This window comes from Aulostomus chinensis, chromosome 8, assembly GCF_037954235.1.
Source record: "Aulostomus chinensis isolate RoL2024-O1b breed Wild chromosome 8, RoL_Achi_v1.0, whole genome shotgun sequence".
Classification (NCBI taxonomy): Eukaryota; Metazoa; Chordata; class Actinopteri; order Syngnathiformes; family Aulostomidae; genus Aulostomus; species Aulostomus chinensis.
The window spans coordinates 6,222,067-6,243,475 of record NC_141327.1 but is presented as its reverse complement, the minus strand read 5'-3'; the positions used below and the strand labels follow the sequence as shown (position 1 = coordinate 6,243,475).

The 21,409-nt window shown below is 44.6% G+C and overlaps 1 protein-coding gene across 2 annotated transcripts; it reads right to left on the bottom strand.

Annotated features, from left to right (window-relative positions):
• Positions 1–17: 17 nt before the first annotated feature.
• On the bottom strand, positions 18–13,428 carry LOC147256928 (hydroperoxide isomerase ALOXE3-like). Of its 2 annotated transcripts, none has more exons than XM_086210053.1 (15): positions 13,201–13,337; positions 10,845–11,009; positions 5,225–5,429; positions 5,048–5,129; positions 4,811–4,930; positions 4,573–4,676; positions 4,018–4,190; positions 3,712–3,855; positions 3,423–3,626; positions 1,741–1,836; positions 1,447–1,613; positions 1,230–1,351; positions 937–1,037; positions 685–855; positions 18–556 (listed from the first exon to the last, which is right to left on the bottom strand). In XM_086210053.1, exons 2-15 carry the CDS (start codon positions 10,989–10,991, stop codon positions 377–379), a joined length of 2,016 nt encoding a protein of 671 aa, XP_086066179.1. In that variant the 5' UTR covers positions 10,992–11,009; positions 13,201–13,337; the 3' UTR covers positions 18–376. The 2 variants fall into 2 exon arrangements, with proteins under 2 accessions (XP_086066179.1, XP_086066178.1); XM_086210052.1 differs by lacking the exon at positions 13,201–13,337 and adding an exon at positions 13,345–13,428 and having other exon boundaries at positions 19–556.
• Between the last annotated feature and the right edge of the window lie 7,981 nt (positions 13,429–21,409).

Here is a 21,409-nt window from a genome sequence, read left to right as displayed (position 1 = left end):
AGTTTTTGTTTTATTGTTGTACAAAAGATGAACATAGGAGTAGGATTCCCAATGACAAGTTGCTCTGTCTGATGACAGTTGTGTGCCCTGCCCCTTCCTGTGCCCACCCCTTGCTGTGACCGATTTGCTTGACATATATACATGTGCATCAAATCACCACCCAGTTTCCAAAAAGGTATCACTAAATAAAATAATAAGACCTACCAACAGTATACATAAATGACACAACTGTTTCCCCATCTCTCCCTTGACATAACCAAAATAAAATGTCCAAAGATTAAACACTCCACCCGAAATATTTTAGGGTTTCACCTCCCAGCATGCAAGACAGGTGTTGATGAATGTAATGCAGACTCTGCCCCTCACAACCAACTACTCAAATAGTTATGCTGTTCTCTATTTGAGCTGGGTCCAGATATGTGTAGGGAGCTTGAAGCTGTGAGTTTCTCAAAGTGATTGATTCACTGAGGTCAGACAACTTGGCTTGAAATTCTCTGATCATCTGCTTTGGGGCAGCTTCGTTGAATCTTTCGTCAGGGTACATCCCCAGGGTCACCTACCGAAATGACAAGAACAAAGCCGAAAATGAGAGCAATTCTTGGTTAAGTTGTTGATGTTATTTTTAAAATGTGAATATGTCATAACATATTCACACAATAAGTTGTCACTGCCACATATACTTACTGCATCTGAGTATTTCTGTGTAAGCACCCAAGCAGTGACTATCATTTTAACTGTCACGCCAACATTTGGGAGAGTGTCCAAAACTGTCTTCATGCTTGACTGCCCCTTAGTTGTCGGAGGTGGTTTGCGCAGCAGGAGGGGGCGATTGGGGATGAAGGAGTAGTAATCAAACTAAATTATGAAAAAAGGTTCAGTTACTCATTAACTCACTTTAAAGTCATAAAACACGAAACTCAATGAATATTGCTTAACCTGTCCATTGTTGACTGCAGCATGCTGGGCTGACACACTGAAGATCACCATGGTGATGAACTTGATCACTTCCTCAACAGTATAGAAGTTTTCTGGAAACCCTGCAGCAATACAATCATTGTCAGTTAATTGGTGACCTCAATACCTGCTGAAGACATCAATGCACCTGGGAGGAGAGAAGGGTACCTACCTGCTTGTCTGGCTCTAAAGTGATAGGCAATAAGGAGTAATTCCCTCAAAGTTGCTGTGTTCCTTTGATGCACTATAGAGGTCTACATATAAAATGTGTTTACCTGAGGCTTTATTTCCAAAAAAGCCATGGACAAATATCTCCCTGACCCATTCCTGGAGCTCCGAGTCCTTGCATACCTCACTGTCCGAAGGATAATAGTACTCCACTATTGCCTTCACAAAGCTGGCAAACCAACAGTTAGATTAATGACAAATAATAATTGTGCTTGGTGATGATTTTAATTGAAGTAAAGCAAACAAAGGTAAAAAAAAATAAACCTCTTGATGATGTTCCACAGCTTTAGGCCATCGTCTCTGTAGTAGAAGTTTGGAATGGACTCCAGTCCTCGAGCAGTTATGTTCTCCGGCAGACAGAGGGAGCTGTAGGTAGTTTTGGCATGAGACCTTTTCATGAGCTCTTGGATGCCCTCAAGTCCAAGTGAACTCTTGTATAAAATAACACACAGATAACGAGGACCAGATAAACATCAAGGAATCGCAAGTTTGAAATATGATTTCAAAATGGAGTAGGTTGTGTGCCCTGTCAGAAATATGTACGTTAAAGATACATACTGTTTGAATTCCTGATTGAGGATCCTTAGGTCCCAAAAGACTTTGACGTGCCCATAAGTTAATATTCAATGTGCAATGGAAGTGTGGGATCAGCAACTGGACAGAGGCAGGGGAGAATTATAAAAGCAAGATTCATGGTCACTTCAGACAACAGAAAGCAGCACATCCTGAGTTTGTAGTCGTGAAATGCTAAAACAGGTTTTCATCTGCTGTGACGTACTACTTAGGCTACTTTTCAGTCATTCTTGAGAATGACAGATTTAAAATCTGAACTTAAAGTCAAACAAAACCTTTTAGAGTCCTCCTTTAGAAGCTACGCCCCCAATTTTTAGGGTTACCATCAAAATCCTTGAGGCACAGCAATCAACCTGGTCCAAAGCAGAGACCACTGTTTCTTCCTATGTTCTCTGAAATAGTTCTTACTTTATATTTGATCTATGTTTTATTCTTGGCCAAGAAAATGATTCTGAATCCTATGTTCCTTGCTGATGTTCTGCACTGTAAACTTGGGTAACACTTTCAAAAGTGATCTTTGTAGATTGAAGGATCAATGTGACACCAAACACAAGAGAATTTTTCTTTGTTTTTTTATACAATAGTGTTGTAATCTTGATTTTGGTCACAGTGGATGCAGCAGATTCAGTTGGGGTTTGAGAAGGTGTGTTTGCTCCTAAGATGAGTGCTTTGTCTTTAGTGGTGCTCCACAATCACCTTGGCCTAAAATTCAAACTGACTTTTAATTGGTCATGGAAATATTGGAGTGTCAGCATTTCCCAAAAGGATGACCTTCTCCCAACAATCCACCTGAACATCTCCTGAGTTGCAGTAGTTGGACAAAGTTCTGCTAAGTGGAGTGGCTCACTGAGCTGCAGTTTGTTCAGTGGACTTTTTTTTAACATCAAAGAACAAACAATCATCAGAATAAATCATTGAGACAGATAAACGGAGATTCCTGTAAAACATTTAGAGATTTAGCTCTGGCAAATAAACAGAAAAGGAAGGGAAAATGGAAGGCAGAAGCAGTTTCCGATGCTCAGGTGACTTGATCTTAGACACTGTCTTTGTTTTCCACACATGATTGTGATTGATTGTGGGCGGCACAGTGGTGCTGTGGTTAGCTCTGTCACCTCACAACCAGAAGGTTCCCAGTTTGAGCGTCAGCTTGAGCTCAGAGTCTGCTTGAGCTCAGAGTCTGCTTGTTCTCCCTGTGCCTGGGTTCTCTCTGGGTACTCCGGCTTCTTCCCACAGTTCAAACACATGCAAGAGCGGACGAGGCTAACTGAGTACTCTAAATTGACTGGCAACTCGTCCAAGGTGAATCCCGCCTCTTGCCCAAAGACAGCTGGGATAGGCCCCACCCCCCACCCCATGTGATTGCTTGTGAGGAAGTATTTGCTGAAGCAATCTTTAATTTCTTGATGTAATTTGCCAAGGTACACATGAAAACAGCTGTATATTAGATGAAGCAAAATTGTAAAAAATCACATTTATTCTAATATGATGAGATCAATAAACGGAGATTAAAACAGACAGGGTCCTTGAGTACCTCATTGTATACGTCTAGGGTGCTTCACTGCAAACCAACCTAGTCCCTCTCTCTTGGTCTCCTCAAATTGTGTCTCATATTATCCTAAGATAAGAGATAAAGCACCAGCTTTATGTTGGCTGCTATATAATCATACCTTGTAAATGGGATGAATGACAGGGAAGTTGCGGACAGTGGCAACAGCGAAAACTTCCGCCAGCAAGTGAGTTTTCAAGAGGTGATGGACCCCCTGATGATCCATGGAATCTGCATTTTTGATAAACATCTTGGCAAGAAGCCAGTCAGACTCTGAGTCACTGGGCAGAAAGATTGGATTCTGCTCAGAGGGTTGCTGGTACAGCTGGAAACACATTTAATGGAACATTGTTTCAATGGATAGACTTTGCTTCGTGAAAAACACTATGTATTGTAACTGAGTGAAATACCTGTATTGCAATTGGCATCAGTTTGTTCTCTGGGTTCAAATAGAACAAACACAGACCAGGAGTCACATGCAGAGGTTCTCCATTGTAGGTTCTTGGGGAAATTCCATCCAGTTTGCTCTGCTCGTACAGGAATATTTTGCCCTTCTACGTGAGGGGAATAGATCGAGGGAAGAGTTGTTTAAGGAAATCAAGAAGTAAAATGATTAATATAATATAGGACACGACAGGATGTCAATGCAATAAAATCACAATCATCTCTCCTGGAGCAAAGGTTATTGTCCATTTGAAGGAACGTGTTTTCCATACCGTCATTTCCGTCTTCAGAGAGCTACCGTTTTCCAAGAACGGCTTCACCATTTCCTCTGTGACTGGGAAATTTGTAGGGAGCTCAGAGCAGCACGTGATCAAGGAAGGATTAACTCCATTCAGAAACTCATATCCATAAAATTCGTCTTCTTTCCAATGCTCTGTAACATACTCTGGAAGAGGAAGAATTGGAAAATATCCATATTTTTATGTAGTTTGGAAGTACAACATCATAATTTGGCTAAGAAAACAAGGTTGGTGAAAGTTTATTGCTCACTTAAAACATTTTTTACTTTAAAAAAAGAAACATCTTCCATAAAATTGCAGGGCTCAGGGGTGGCTACCCAAGTTAATTTAATTATTCAGATGTTATGGAGGGTGTTGTTCTGACAATATTTAATGGAACTTTCAGCATGTTTTAATCTCCTGCTGCTTTAAATAATACTGATTTAAATGACTGTTGTTGGTGTGAGTTTGATGATACAGAAGCAGGTTTACCAAAAGTTTCCATACAGATTGTTACTGACAACAGAGACATTGAAGAAAGGCGACTACCTGACATGGTTGTCTTTTTGTTCCAGAAGACTCTTTTCATGTCATCAATGGTTTCCCAATCGTCAGCAGATCTGGCCAGCCCCTTGATGATGAGCTCAAAGACACTGAAGAAAAAAATTACCAAAAATGCACAGGATCAAAGAAGTAATATTAATACTTACACATTTTTTAATCTGAAACAATACAAAGTGTCACTATATTGGAGTGCAGGTGGGTTCATCATTCAATGGGTACCCACCTCATCATTTTTTCTTGATAGATTTCAGATGTTCTGGTCTTAGAGAAGCGGATTTCAGCTGGTAACTCATATTCACTGAGACTGAGGAAGTGAGGCATTCCATCATTTTTAATCTTCCATCTTAAAAAACAAAAACAAAAGCGATGCAAGTTTTCCTGAAACCACCTAGAAATATTCTCCAGTTATGCTTTTGAGGGTTTCTTGCAACTCTGAGAACACACTTCAATGAAAACTTACTGGAATACGTTCTTTTTAAAAGTTAGCTCTTTTTTTCGATGGTCCGTCAAAAAGGGATGGTCATCCTCAAAAACCTTTGTAGCTGGAATATGAAAATGCCATGCATGTTTAGAAATATCTTTAACCAAAATAATTAAATTCAATAATGTTTTGTTCCTGTGGGTATATGCAGCAGACCTTTTCCTCCTCTCAGCTCCACAAGTTCTCTGCTGGACACCCATCTATAGCAGGGGAAAATAATGGCTTCTCCCTCTGGAGTAGTGACTCCTATTTTTGAGCAGTACCACTCATCTTCTGGGAGAAAAAAAAAAGGATCTTTTTCCACCTTGACGAGAAGAAGTTTCCCCAGCGATGAACCAACTTTTATTGTGTAGGTCCCCGTCTAAAAAAAGGAAGCAGTACAAAGTAAATGTAACGTGTGATTCTGAATTAAGAAGACCACATAAATGTAAAACATAAATAAACATATTAGATGTAAATGACTCTAGAGTACATACACTGTTAATCCTTTGGGATTGTCAATCATACCAACAGGATTTGTTTGTTAGTCTTAATTAATATTGTGTGTTTAAAGTGGGTTTTGAGTTTCGGATTGATTTTTGAGTTCATGTTCCTGTGGATTTGTGATTGGCAGGCAGTGGGAGAGGGTGGGCCGTGGTGGGAATTATGTTGGGGCGTCTCTGTGTTTCTGTCTCTCTCCCTGTGTTACACACTGTGCTTGTGTGCTTCTTGAATTTTGTGAGAGTGACTGGTGTCAGAAGTAAAATCACCTTCCCAAAAAAGAAAAAGTTACAGCAATTAGCTAGGGCCAGTGTGAGTTTAGCCATCTCACTAGCAGCATAACGGTATGGTCGTCATTGATAGAAGCATTGTGCGGAGGAAAAATAAAAATGGAGAGGGTAAGTGGCAGAGAGGACAGTGGAGCGCACGGCAGTTCAGACTTCTCAGAAGAGCCAAAGAGGACAATAAATGAGAAAAGAAGTAACCTGAAAGAGTTTGTGGGCTAGCGAGAGAGGCTGGTCTTGCGCAACCAACTGCAGCTCTTGCTGTTTGTCCCACCACAAGGGATGTAAACAACAAGGGTGGCACCCAGCAGCCAGCGTCCATGGGAGTAGGAACCCCAAAATTTTCTGTTAGGTTGGACTGGCATTTCATACGCAGTTGGAACTGTTGGCTGGGGCACAGGGCTGGTCAGTGGAAGCTAAAGCCCTACAACTGGCTATGTGTCTCATGGATGATGTTGTCACCTGCCTGTTCCTACTTAGCCCAGAAGACAGACTCAACCATGAAGCCTTGGTTGGGGAGCTGCAAAGGAGGTTTGGACAGTGTTCCGTGTGTCTGGGGGTTCAATGTAATGAACTGAGCAATCACTGCAGAATGCCTGGTGAGCCTCTGCAGTTTCTGGCCAATGACATCAAGAGCCTGACGGTCCCTGCTGATCTGCATGCTCAGATTCAGTTACAACATCAACAGACCTTGCAGGCAGCCTTGGAGATGGCTGAGATAGCTGCTGTGCAGGAGCCATATATCCTGGGACTGGACTTCTTGAGGGCTACAGCCTGCCATCTGGACCTGGAGAGGGGCACAGGAGGTTCCAGGAGGGGCCTGCTGTCATGATGGCTCCCCATTGACACCCCAACCACGCCCCTGTCAGACTCGTCTCCCTGTCAGTAAGTACAACAGTAACTGTCCTCAATGACCCTTCCTGTCCTTTTCCTCTCTTAGCCATCCCAGCTCCTTCCCCTGGTCCCCCCCCCCCCATCATGGCATGACCCTTCCTCCTGAAGCCCTCAAAATATGTCCCCACACCAGTAAGGACCACTCAGCACCCGCCCAGCTGCCCCAGATGGGGGAGAAGGGGATGCTGTCTGCAATAAGGGAATCATCATCAAGCCCTCCAACAGCTCCTGGGCAGCAGCTGCTTTTATGGTTCCAAAGAAGACTCTGCGCAGACTACAGGCCCCCAGATGATGCCACCAGGAAGGACTTATACCCTCTGCAATGTGTCAGTGAGTCCTTGGACCTGGTCTTGAGGTCCTCCTGGTTCATGTCCCTTGACCTATGCAGTGGGTTTTACCAGGTCCCTCTTGCCCCAGACCCGAGACGGCCTTCTGCATTGTCCAAGGTGCTGGCTGACATCTCTCACGAACAGTACCATGTGCATGTGGATCACATCCTGGTGCATGGCTGCTCCTTTGAGGACAGCCTGGCGTCTCTGTGGCAGGTGCTGGAGAGGATCAGAGCCACTGGGCTGAAGCAGCACCCAGAGAAGTGCTTAATACATGCAAGGACGTCTCCTTTCTGGAGCATAAGGTTGGGAGCAAGGGCACTGGCACCTTGGAAGAGAAGGTGCAGGCGATCACTGAATGGCCCATCCCCACAGACCAGGGACAGCTGCGGAAATTTGTGAGTGGAGGAGGCAGCAAGAGCAAGAGAAAGACTTACAGCCAGTTCTGCAGTGAGTGGAGGTACGACAGCAACCATCAGGAGAGGAGGAGCCAGTGCTATCCGTGGCGAGCAAGGAGCTGTGGGACATGTTTGAGTCTCTGCACCTGTGTGATGGTGAGCTGTAGCAAGCATGGAAGGAGCCAGCAACAGGGGAGGAGAGGTGGCAGGTGGTGGTCCCCAAGGGCCTGCAGGAGGTGGTTATCAAGGGGTGCAGCAGGGTCTGGTACATTGGAATCTCTAAGACACTTCACTGTCTCTGCCAGAGCTTCAACTGGGGACACGTCAGGAGAGATATGGAGGATTTGGGCCACTGCTGTGACCCCTGTACAGCACGCAAAGGTCAAAACTGGCCACTCACATGCCCCACTACAACAGTTTCCAGTAGGGGCACCAATGGAGAGGGTGGTGGTGGATGTAGGGGGCCCATTGCCTCTCTCAGACAGGGGTAACCGCTATGTCCTCACTGCCATGGACTACTTCACAAGGTGGCCAGAGGTGTATGCCCTTACATACCAGGAGGCAGAGACTATTGCTAATGCCCTGGTAGAGGGCATGTTCACTTCATGAGGTTATTGAGCCACGTTGTTTTTCATTAAAGCCTAAACTTTCACTACACCAGCTTGCTAGTCATTTCCTTAATTATTACTATTTTGTACAGAAATGTGGTTACAATGTTGCAAAAATTTGAAGGGTCTATGTATACGGTATGGGACAACCTTGACTAAAATCATGCTTTTTGCAAAATATGTAAATTTTTGGGGGGTAGTAATACTTATGAATCTTGTTTGAACATAGTGGCTTTTCATTCGTCAAAATATATTTGCTTGTGTAAAGGTGATTGAGAAGCGCAGAACTGTCAACTGTTCAGCATGTCATTGTGAGCTGGGTCAGATGGCAGGGAAAGCCTCTGGACAGACCTCGTTAGTCTGAATGTTTAGCAGGAATAATCTGGGAATGTCTGAAGTTAGGCCCTGTCTTGAATTTCCATCTCTGGCAGATCTTTGCTTATAATCCTGCAGAGGTTGAAGTCATTGAGGCAGCTTCCATTAAAAGCCTTCACTCCTGAAACGATGGTTAAGAACTGTGGTCAAAAGATCACAGGTGCTTCATGGGACAGAAACCTTCAAACACCCCATGATATCCTGGCAGAGAGCAGAGGCAGCTGCAAGGTAATGCAGTTGCCCAAATGACAGCAGCATCATTAAAGCATTTGGAGAAACCACAGAGAAGGGCTTGGGCACAGGATCTTTCTGTGTAGAGTTTGCATGTTCTCCCTGTGTCTGCGTGGGTTCTCTCTGGGTACTCTGGCTTCTTCCCACCGTCCAAAGACATGCACTTGGGGACTAGGCTAATTGGATTCTCTAAATTGACCATTGGTGTGAATGTGAGTGTGAATGGTTGTTTGTCTCTCTATGTGGGCCCTGCGATGGACTGACGACCTGTTCAGGGTGAACCCTGCCTATCGCCTGTAGCTGCTGGGATAGGCTCCAGCCCCCTGCAACCCTTAACAGGAATAAGCGGAAGACAATGGATGGATGGATGGACAGAGAAGGGGTTTCAGTTGGCACAACAGTGCTTCTGGAAAATTCTGAAGTTGTGGAAATGGGAATCAGGAAACCATCCAAGCATCCAACTTAGGGGGTCACTGAATGGTGAAAGGAGCAGTTTGAGAATCTCCTGAATCCTACAAACCCACCTGCTCTACCAGAAGAGTCAGATCTGGAAGATTATAGAGGATCAACATTAGCTACCCTGGAGGAAGTCACCAGAGTAGTCATTAAACTCCTCAAGGGTAAAACCACAGGTATTGATGAGATTCATCCAGATAAAGTGAAGGCTCTGGATGCTGAGGGTCTGAAATGGATGACACATATCTCCATCTCTCAATACTGGGTGGAACTCTGGGATAGTACTGAAAGAGAAGCAGTCTAGACTGTTGGTTCCTTTGTTCAAAAAGAGGGACCAGAGGATTGGGGTATGAAAATTACAGAGGCATGACATTATTTCTCCTCCCACAGATAGTCTAATCCAAGGTGCTAGAAAGAAAAGTCTGGAACCCAGATTCACTGAGTCTGCACTGAGGGCCATCCAATCTCTACATGCCCATACTGAGAGCTGTGTATGAATTCTGTGCAGTAAATTGGACTCTGGTGGAGGTTAGAGGTTTTACTAGGTGCCTTGTCACTTGTACTTTTTGTGATTTTAATGAACAGAATTTTGAGGCACAGTTGTGGCGTCATGGTCATATTACTTGGTGTTTCATGTAGAAGGTTTGCATTTCAGTGGGTTGTGGACAAAATCACTGCTTTTGGCAGATACTGTGGTACTGATGGCATGATCAGTCTGTGGCCTTGCAGCTGAATCCTAACCCCAAGTGAGGTAGACCAAGTACCACTTTATCCTCAGGTGAGGGGCCAATGGAGTGTGAGATTGACTGAGGAATCATATCAGTTGGACTGGTACTACTTTTGCTTTACCGCACCAGTGAGATTAAAAAAAGAAGGCTGAGCCAGAAGTCAAAGTTTTCAGTCAACTGGTCAATCCAGGTTTTCTACTCAAACCTTTGATCATGAAATAGGGGATGTGACAAAAATATCAAGATTGCAGATACAAGAAGCTAAAAGAGCTGTAGTCTCTTTCTCTCCCAGTTTGGGGGTCAAAGCCCCCAGTGTCATGATGACTACAGGCACTACTGTTGATCTCCCATTTCCTTTCTGGAAATGTTTATGTATTGGACCATGTGCGTTGTTACGCCAAACACCAGCTAGGAAGGTAGTTGGTGGTTAACACAAGCTAAATGCCAGCTAAGAAAACCTAAACGCCACCTAGCACAAGCAAAATGCTAGCTAGCACAAGCTGAATGCCTGTGTTTGTCCACTGACGGTCCAGCAGAAAGCAGAATGCTCCTTATCCCCAGCCTATCTGTCAGTGCTCACAAGTGTTTGAAAGCGAATCCCTCTCCTTTTGGAACAGACTTTAACCGCTTGCCATTTTGCCTCAGCAGTTCTGGTCTCCTTTTCATCACTGCTCCCTGAGCATCTGACATTTTCTCAGAATGAATTTCACTGTGTTTTAGCAACACACTGCACACTGTCATTGGTGAGTAAGTGGGGGATACGCACCCACTCCCTGCCCAGAAATGCCCTAAAAAAACATTGAAATACAGGCAGATGGCAGCAGCTGTGTGGATATAGTCACCACCAAATTTCTAGAGGCCAATAAGTGGTGATTGAGCCTTATTTTGCATAAGTTTATTTTTTATTTTAGGGAAATGCTAAAAACTCTTCCTTTAAACAAAAAAAATCCATAAATTGCTGTTAGTGAGACTCATCTGCAACATTCAACTTACTTTTCCCGCTGTAAAGTCGATGCCAAAGTTGTTCAACTTAGTTCGCTCGCTCTGTCCTTTTGTTCCAAATATGGTGATGTATACATTGTCCAGTGTCCCAGCATACTGCATGTCTCCTGTTGTTACCTCTACCTTGTACTCAGACATTGTGACTCAGCGTAGTGTCTGTAGAAAGAGACAAACATGAATTAGTTGTCCATACGTACAAATTTACTTTAAATTTTGATAAATGTTTAATATAGGAGTTTTATTTTATATTGAATAAAGATGTTCTTCCAAGGTCATCCAAAAACTTTAGATGCTCAAAAGTAACAAGGCCAATAATTGTCAATCAATTGGTTAAAATGGCTAAATAGGCTAAAAATTTAAACCAGGTATCAGCCTCAGTGACATAAAGGATCTTGTTTTCCATAATCACCCTAAAAGTTTAATGAAGTAATCTCAACAGAAAATACATCTATGGATTTGTGCTAATGTTATACAATGCACAATCTATGATTTGAAAACCCCAATGTGCATAAGGAATTGTTCCTGCTTAAGATCTGGCAGCTACAAAAAAACAGAGTCAAAACTTAATGAATCCCAGAATGCAACCAACATTGCCACATGTAACGGAGGAGGCATGAGGTAGTTTGTGGTCCTCCCAAAAGCAGCAGAAGGTTGTCACAATGATCAGAACAGCTTGGTAGATGATGTACAGCTAATAAGAAATTTGATTAGATGTTGCACCTTTGAGCAAAATCAAAATATTTGGTTTCACTGTCCTCTTGCCTCACAGGCACACACTGTGATGTGCACGGGGGGTGACAGCCTAAATATCCACTAGCAGATTTAAAGTGATACTTAACCCAAAATGTTTTTTCCCTTTCAAGTATTCAAAAATAGGTGTCACAAAAGCCCCCCCCCCCACACACATACACACCGCATTACTTCTTTGTGACTCTAGAATTCAGCAGGTGCTGATAACTTACATAGGCAAACTGCAAAAAAACATCCCTTTGCAAACTCTGAGGTGCTCCCCCATTTGTGCTCCCAAGAGACCCTTATCTCACCTGAGTATGTATATGTTAAGAGACATTGTACTTTTATTGTACTTTAAACTCCATTACATATTTTAACCCATCAGTCACTAGTTCTTTTTTGAACTTTGGTGTTTCACAATGGAATTTCCTCAGTGTGACCAGCTTCAGAGGCTGCACCAAATCTGTCTCATGACAGAGGTCAACCTGTGGGGAGGCCCACCTCCTCCTTTTAACGTAGTTGACTGCCCTTGATCAGGGCATTCTCATTTTCTTCCTGTGTGTCACATATTTGCTAACAGATGTCTCTTCAGGGGCTTTGGGAGATCATGCAAATCTGAGAACTGGCAATATCTCCCACAGTGAAACACTGAGAAAAATTAGAAAAAGAACACTGGGTTACTAAAGCCCGGGTTCTTCAATCTAAGAGCAACATGTCTCCCCAACACTTTTCTACTTGCATGGGGAGGGAAGAAACTGATGTAAAATGCACTGGTCAGGGCGGTCAGGTGTTTTATAAGGGGAAGGCGTGGCCTTCCCACAGGTCAGCCTGTCATTTATGAGACAAACATAATGTCATTGGAGCTTCTATAGTTGATCACACTGAGACGGTTCCCAAAAATCATGTAGAATGTGTAAATTTAGTTTTAATACTTATGTAAACTAAATATCAAATACTTTTAGACTTTTACTTTCAGATAAAATTTTAAAAGGAGACTTTACTTTTTCAAAGTACTATTTTATCTGGGTATTTCTACTTGTACAAAAAAGAAGTGTGTATTTCTTGTACCACTGGAAAGGACCACACCCTCATTTTGTTTTGCAGTATTTACCCTCCATCATGTTTTCTTTAAGCAAAAAGAGCTTATGTTAATTGTTCATATTCAAATGCATTTAAACGTGTAAAACAAATGTGAATACATGCATGTAAATTCACAGTAAAACACTAGATAGCAGCTGCTCTTGGTGAAACCACAGAGAGAAGAGTGTGCTCTAATAAAACAGGTCTAACTTAATTTTAAAAAGTGTTTACATAATCATTAGAGTAGTGTTCTGTTAAAAAGAACATTACTTGAATGAATTTTACAAAAATGCAATAATTTCTGAGATTGACTGAATATGAACAGATAAGTAGAGGAATGGAGAGGACACACCCTTACTCTATGCAAGTCTCAAAGTTAGTTGTAGTATTCATCTGAGATTAGCTTGTTTTTCTCATGTTTAAGCAAAAAACTTTGTCAGTGAGCTCTCGGAAACATAGCAAAACTCACTAAAGTGCGGTAAATATATTTTTCAAATAACAGAATATATGTACAAACACATGCATGTGAACTCACAGTTAACACCAGATAGCAGCTGCAATGGTTAAAAACACAGGAATGCACTTTCATGGGCGTCAATACTCTCAGTAAAACTTAACAAATATGTCACAATAAAAATCTTTCATTAAGTTTCAACAAACAAGTTAAGTCACAAAATACCTGTAAATGGATTGAAATTATCCAGCAAGAGATCAATATGGCATCTCCCCTGAACAATACTGGAATAAGGCCAGCCCCTTTCATTGCCTTAGGCAGTAATTACAGCCTCCTAGAATGGGGCTGAATTAACCCATGATATACCAATTTATTCATGTTTCAGTGTTAAATTTTTCAGCAATTTTGGCTGTGTTAATGCAGGTGGAGTGTGAATTTTTAATTCAAGTTTGAGGATTTTAAACTCAGCTCCAAAGTATTGTTTAGTATCTGTGTGTCACACCGCGGTGAGGTGGTGGTTATTTGTCTTGTCACTTCCTGTCTTATTGTGAAATATTGACTCTCCTCTCGTTTCATGTCACTGCCCTTCCTCCTGTGCCAGTCTTGATTGTCTGCCCCAACCTGATTGTTTCCACCTGTGTCCCCTAACCTTGTGTTTAAATAGTCTTTGTCTCCCTTTGTCCACTGCCAGTGTGTTTTGTCCTTGTGCGTTCACCCAAGCCAGAGATTCAAAGTCCTTGCCACAGCCTTGATCAAGTTACGCAGCCGTGCCTGTTGTTTTCTGTTTGCATCCCTCTGAGAGAGTTTTTGGTTGTAAGTTTTATACCTTAGTCCAGGGTTAGTAGTTTTGTTTCTAGCCCTTTTTCTTTCCTCCGCTTGGAGCGATTTTTCGTTGGTTAACTTTCATAGTCCTTGGCCTCCAGTTTTCAGGAGTGCTTTTGAGTTTCCTTCATTCTGTCCTTTTTCCTCCACAGTTGGAGTGGTTTTCATTTATTGATAATATTTGATAGCTTTTGTGTTTTCCTCCTTGATTGGAGCGATTTTCATTTTGTATCTGTTTCATAGCTCTAAGTAGATTAGTTTAATTTTCAAAGCCCTTTGATTTCTCTGCTCAGAGCATCATACAATAAAATCCCTTGCTGTGAACCCTGCATCTGTGTCTGAGCCTGGTCCTGTCACTGTGCAACTAAAATATGCTCAGAACAGCGAGAACAAAACTGCCTCCACTAAATCAGTTAAAACCAAAATATATGATCCCACTGCCATGATAGCATAAAATTATGTTCAGGTTTAAAAAGTTTCTTTCATCCTGAGCTAGGGTTGCCACCTTTCAGAAATAGAAATAAGGGATGCCCCCCTCACGCCCGAAACCGCACAGGTGAAAAAAAAAGGGACATCCCTAAAACTCCTAAGATGCATAGAAATGTATCTTTTTTTTATATGAAAAAACAAAATGCTTTGATTTAAAGTTTAAAGTGCTTTATTAGCATTGAACATGTAAACATGACTGTACAGACAGCCTGAACCTGAGCATGGTCATAGTAAACTATTAACACAGACAACATATTCATGGCAGAAATGGCCATTTATGTAGATCTCAGTAGGTCAGGTCTCTGTATCTGTGTGGAGTCAAGAAAGAAAGCGCATAACATAAAACTAATAAACAGATAAAAAAGAAAGTGCATAGTTTCCCTCAACTCCTTTTACGTCCTGTTTTAAATAACAAAACTTATAAACAGATAAAGAAAGTACATGACATAAAAAAAGTTTTCCTGCATGCATTGCAGTTTGCTTTATATTCATCTTCAGTGACTCTATCGAGCTATGGGTTGCCCTCTTCCCACTCCCGTCTATATATATATATATATATATATATTTTTTTTTTTAATTTTTTTTTTTTTACCTGTCCTGTTCAGTAGCTGAGGCAAGCAGCATCAGTGTTCCTGGTGCCTTGTTGTACTGAAGCAGTTTTATTCTGCATAGGAGGAATCTGATAAACTCCTCCTATAGCCATTTATGTTTAACTTTATTAGGAATGGTGTTGGTTCATTGATGAAGCTACCGGACTGAGGCTCAGGAGTGGACAGGAAGAGAGAACAGGGACAGGACAGTGAAGACAAGGGGGAGGGGGGAGACAAAAAAACAACAACAGCAATAGCAGAAAACAACAACAACAACAAAAACACAAAAACAAACAAAGACAAAAAAGCCAAACAAAAAACAAATAAACAAACAAAGAAAAAGTAACAACAACAAAAGAAAAAGAAAGAAAAAAAAACAACCAATGGTTGCAGAATTTCCGGTGCAGGCTTACCATTTGGTTTAATATAAATTTTAAGATAAATGTCTGAGTGTGTGTTTATGGGTCAGTTGTGAGCTCCATGCGTGTATGTGTGTATACGCGTGTGTATATGTATGTGTGTGTGCTACGGTTTATCTTGGATGCTGTGCGTAGCTGGCTGTAGCTGATGTGGGGGGCCAGGACATCGCACCCCCAGTCCAGGATGGCAGGTAGGTCAGGACCAGGTCACCAGAGCACCCCAAAACCCCCAGGACACGGGGAGCCCCAGGCCACCCCTCCCCCAGGAAACAGCCACAGGCCCAACCCATGCCAGGACCCATAGGAAAGCATAGGAGCAGCAACCCCCACCCGGAAGCAACCCACAGAGAGACGGGGCAGAGATGACCCCGGTCCCACCGGGCACTCCCCCCCCACAGCATGAGCAGAGCCCAGGGGCACAGGGCCCCCCAGCCCGAGACCCGACCAGAGCCCCCCAAGGGGTCCGCCAGCGGCGAGGCCGACACCCACCCACACCCCACACCCAGGCGGGGCAGCCACAGCCCACCACAACGACCAGGCCCACCGCCCCCGAACAGAGCTATCCCCCCCCCCAACCCTTGATCCCCATCCCCTCAACTCATCCCCTGTTCTCCCCCTCCCCCCAGAGCAGGAGGGCTTCAGGTTATAGGGCACCACCAGCCAGCCAGCCGGGACCCCCCAATCCCCGGAAAGGTCCAGCCCACCCGCCGGGGTGAGCCGAAGGCACGCACGCCCAGGACCGCCACCCCCGGACAAAACAATCATACTCTCATCTTCCTCCATACAGGGGCTGAGAACTCCATAGATGCTGATACGGTCCAGGGCACCTCAGACTTAATGAAACCGCCAGCGAGTGATCCACCGTACAACAGCAGGGCCCGTGGCCAACCCCAGCCCAACCACCATGCCGGGAAGAGGACCACCCCCCCCCCCCCGAAGAGCCCCGGCCAGGCCCCCAGGCCCGCAATGGTGCAGCAGCAAAGGAGGCAGCACTGGACCCACTCCCTGCCCAAGCTGCCCCCCCATCCCAACATGGTGCAGGGTGCGTGTTGTGCATGGAAATGTAGATGTGATGATGTGGATGACTAGAGTGTGGTTAAAATTGGCGGAGGCACCCAGGGCATGGGAGCCCCGCTGGCTGCAGACGGCAGAGTCTCCCAGTACATCCTCATGCACTCCCCCAAGCCCTAAATGTCTACGATGTGATTAAAAATTGGGGGGTCCAGCCCCTCAAGGCCTAGTGATACATAAGATGTGATGTGATGGGACAGAGAGGCAATGAGAGGGGCTGAGGAATGGGCCAGACCTGCAGGGGGTCAGCTTCCAGACTGGCCCCGCTGACCACCCCATCACCACTGCAACCAGCCGACAGGGAGTCTAGCCTCCCTGGTCCAGGGGTCAGATTGGAGCACCAAGGGGCACTGTCCGGAGATCCAGGCAGAGGGCCCACCACCGTGCAGTCAGAGGGCAGGGAGGGCCCAGGCCCCCAGTGCACAGCGGAACACCCAGCCAGCAGCCCGTGGTCAGGGCCACCAGTTCGATCAGCATCAAGGAGGTCAGCCCCCATCCCTCAGACGTCCCCTAGCATCCTCCCTTTGTCCGGAGTGGCGGCAGTCCAGGACACCGCGCCAGGGCCCAGCCCGCTCGAGGGTGGGCCGAGGCTAGCAAACCCCTCCCAAATGTGTGTGTGACCCCCCCGGGGGAGCGGCAGGGCCCCAGGTCAGCAAGTCCCAGGCGCCAAGCAGTCCACCTCTACCTCACTCTCCAGCCCCTACCTCCCTCCCTCCCTCCCGACCCTCCTCCCTCTCTAACCCCACCAAACCTTCCTTCCCCACCCTCCTCCCATCGTCCGGGGGCAAATATGCCCGTCTATATTTTTGTAGACGTTTCCTCTTTTGAGGACGAGGTGGGGTGTCCTGAGCGTCTGCTGTAGAAATTGAAGACATCTTTGTTGTTGTTTTTAAAACGCGCGGCGGTGCACTGAGCAGAGCAAGCGAGGTAACTAGGCAACGAACGGTGACCAGGAAGTGGAGCGCAAAGGGGCTGGGCTGTGCGGTGCAGGGCAGGCAGATAACATATTTTGCTGTCTTTGATATTTCCTGTCCTTTATTTTATTCGTTATTGTTAGTTCAGTGTTCACGTATGTACGCGGGTGTGTGTGTGTGACAAACGTACATTGGACAATTGTGAAATACGGAATAAACTGTATTGTATAAACTGTATAATATTGAACCAATACAGAAAGCAACTTTTAATTCCCAATGACATAATCACATATTTCAAGGGACGGGTGGCAAGTAAATCCTGAGCTCCTGGCACCCACTGCAGTATTCGATACTCAAACTTTATTTCCGGCTTAACAGGAAAATGCATCCATGACTTAAGCAAATTTGGAATTATTTCTTTGTGATGGATAAATCACTTTTTACGCTCTTTTTTTTTTTTTTAATCCGACTACTAAAGTAATAGTAATCGTCATCGTCGCTGTCCTCCGCATTATCCGGTGGGTCCGGGTCGCGGGGGCAGCAGCCTCAGCAAGGAAGCCCAGACTGTCCTCTCCCCAGCCACTTCCACCAGCTCTTCCGGGGGAATCCCGAGGCGTTCCCAGGCCAGCCGAGAGATATAATCCCTCCAGCGTGTCCTGGGTTGGCCTCAGGGCCTTCTCCCGGTTGGGCATGCCTGGAAAGCCTGCCGAGGGAGGCGTCCAGAACGCATCCTCACCAAATGCAGATGCAGATGCAGAAGCAGTGGCTCTAGTCTGAGTCCCTCCCGAATGACTGAGCTTCTCACCCTACCTCTAAGGGAGAGCCCAGAGTATTCCTTCCACTGCCCAATTATCTCCCCAGTTGACGTCAGCAGCCTCCTGCCCCCACTGTAAACGGTGTGGGCAAGTTGCAGCCTCCCCCCCCTGAGGCAACCAATGGTTTGCCAGAAACTTTTGGAGCAGACCGATAGTCGTTCTCCATGGCCTCACCAAACTCCTCCCACGCCCGGGTTTTTGCCTTGGTGACCGCCATAGGTGCACACCGTTTGGCCTGCCGTTACCGTACGGCTGCCTCTGAAGACCCACAAGCCAACCATGCCCTGTAAGCCTCCTTCTTCAGCCTGCCGGCTCCCCTCACCTCTGGTGTCCACAAGCGGGTTTGAGGATTACCGCCGTGACCGGCCCCAGCAGCCTTGCAGCCACAGCTAACAGCAGCCACCTCAACAATGACAGAGTGGAACATGGCCCATTCGGACTCAATGTCCCCCACCGCCCCCCGGATGTGGTCAAAGCTCTGCCGGAGGTGGGAGTTAAAGATCGTTCTGACTGAATCTTCCGCCAGGCGTTCCCAACAAACCCTCACTACTGGTTTGGGCCTGCCGGGTCTGCCCGGCATCTTCCTCTGCCATCTGATCCAACTCACCACCAGATGGTGATCAGTTGACAGCTCAGCTCCTCTCTTCACCCGAGTGTCCAGAACATGCAGTCGCAGGTCAAATGATACGACTATAAAATCAATCATAGACCTGCGACCTAGGATGTCCTGGTGCCACGTGCACCGGTGGGCATCCTTATGTTCGAACATGTCACGATTCCTGTCTCGTGCTTCCTGTTTTATTTTGTAGTCCTGTCCTGTCTTCCTGACCTCCCTGCTGTGATTACCTCATGTGTCTCACCTGGTTGATTGCCACACCTGTGCCTTGTTCCCTCCTTGTATTTAACCTCAGTGTTTTCCGGTGTTTGGTGTTGGGTCATTGTCGTTGGTAGTTTATTGCATTTAGTTGTTAGTTTCATGTCTTGTGCTTATCTCATTCACGGTCCGGAGTCAAGTCTCAAGTGTCCCGCTCTCGTCAAGTCTCAAGTGTCCAGCTCTCACGTCACGTCTCCAGCCTCACGCCACGTCTCCAGCTCTCATGTCACGTCAGGAACCACTAGGGGCTCAGTATCTTGCGCAAGGATACTTCTTTCCTTCATCATGGTTACTGGGGAAGTGAAGATTGAACCAGCAACCCTTTGGTTCCTAGATAGCCACTCTACCTCTGAGCCATGCTGCTCCCTTGATAAAGGTGCTGTCTTTATTGAGCCTGCTTTGCTGCAGACTAGTCAAGGCTTGTCAGTGATCTAAAAAGAAAGATATCAATGTGGAAAACAAGAGCATGTTATTTCATGTTGTATGTTTACTTGTTAAAGCAGTGGTGGCTTGAAGTCTGTCAAGAAGAAAGCAGGGTATGTATGAGTGCGTGTGTGTGCATTTGTGTGAAGAGAGAGTACTTGTCCAACCCACAAAACCACCTCTTATGAAAGTGCTTTAAGCCCAGTTGTACTGCACAGCTTTTAGGTGAGAATGTCTTCTTGCTGCTTCTATTAAAAAAAAAAAAAAAAAAGCTTGACTCTTTGGGAACTACCACTGGCTAAATAAAGGTTAATTTTTTTTTTAATGTGTTACTTGAGGATTTCAGGAGTGGTAATTACAATGGGTTTGTATGGGGAAATTTTAAGATGTTTTCAAAAGTAAATGTTACCAATGTAAAATAACTACTGGTGGACAGAGTACACAACTAAACTATTTGAGTAAAAGTACAGATACTCCTTGTCAAATATTACTCCAATATAAATAAAAGTAACTTAGACAAAATATTACCTATGTAAAAGTACTAAAGTATTTGCTTAAAAAAATACATTACTATTAAAAAATACATCAGGAAATACAGGACAGGAAAGTAACTTTTCATTATACAGCACACTGATGCAATTCTGCTACAGATATGTTGCAAAGCTCAAAAATAAACTAAAACAAGAAGCCTCAGAAAATATATTGTCACATTCAGTGTATCCTTTCATGAGCTAATTAGCTTTAGATTACTTTTTACATAGGTGTTTGTTTCATTGGCTAATTTACTTATACATCACTGCCAAAAGTGATCCTGATAACCCACATCAAAGACAGCCCCACCTCACTAACATGCACACACATATATTTATCCCCTATATTGGACTCCTGGATATGAATTGTATAAAAAACATGAACAGAGAGTCAACTTAATCATTCAGCTGCACAGCAAGAGCCACATTTTCAAACTGTTTACAAATGGCAATGTTGTGACTACAGACAATTACATTTTAAATGTTCATCTGCTATTTAAAATTAAGCTAGCTACCTCCACTTACATACCGCAACATGCTTTTTCAGGTTGAATGATGAGTTTTTGTAGGCTGTGATATATTTTGTTCACAGTAAACACAACAAACACTTGAAACAAATCTTCTTTCAAACAATCTCAAACATGGCCTTGATAGGCCATGGATGATCAGGGGGAGTTTCTCCATGAGTTTCTTTGGCAGCTTCCTCCATTTCTTTATCCATTTTCCTCCACATGTATCCCTAACATCAAAGTTGAATTTCATTTTGAACAGGTCATATGGCATGACATAGCACAAGTACAGGAGTACGGCTAAGACAAACCATACACGAATCAGAAGAAAGTTTATTTTTGCAGAATTTTCCATCCATCCCACCATCTTCTATACCAATTATCCTGTTAAGGGTGGCGGGGGGGGCTGGAGCCTATCCCAGCTGCCTTTGGCGAGAGGTGGGGTTCACCCCAGATAGGTCACCAGTTCATTGCAGGGCCAACACATAGACAGACAACTGTTCACATTCACAGCCACACCTACAGTCAATTTAGAGTATTCAATTAGCCTAGACCCCTCTTGCATGTCTTTGGACTGTGGGAGGAAGCCGGAGTACTGGAGAGAACCCTCGCAGGCACAGGGAGAACATGCAGACTCCACACAGAAAGACCCCGAGCACGAGAGGGGGCTCGAATTCAGAACCTTCTTGCTGTGAGGAGACACTGTGTGCCGCCCTTTCTCAGAATTTTGCACTACTTTTTCTTAAGAAAAATACTTTTTGGCATGGTGGCACGGTGGTGCAGTGGTTAGCGCTGTCACCTCACAGCAAGAAGGTTCTGGCTTCGAGTCCCAGC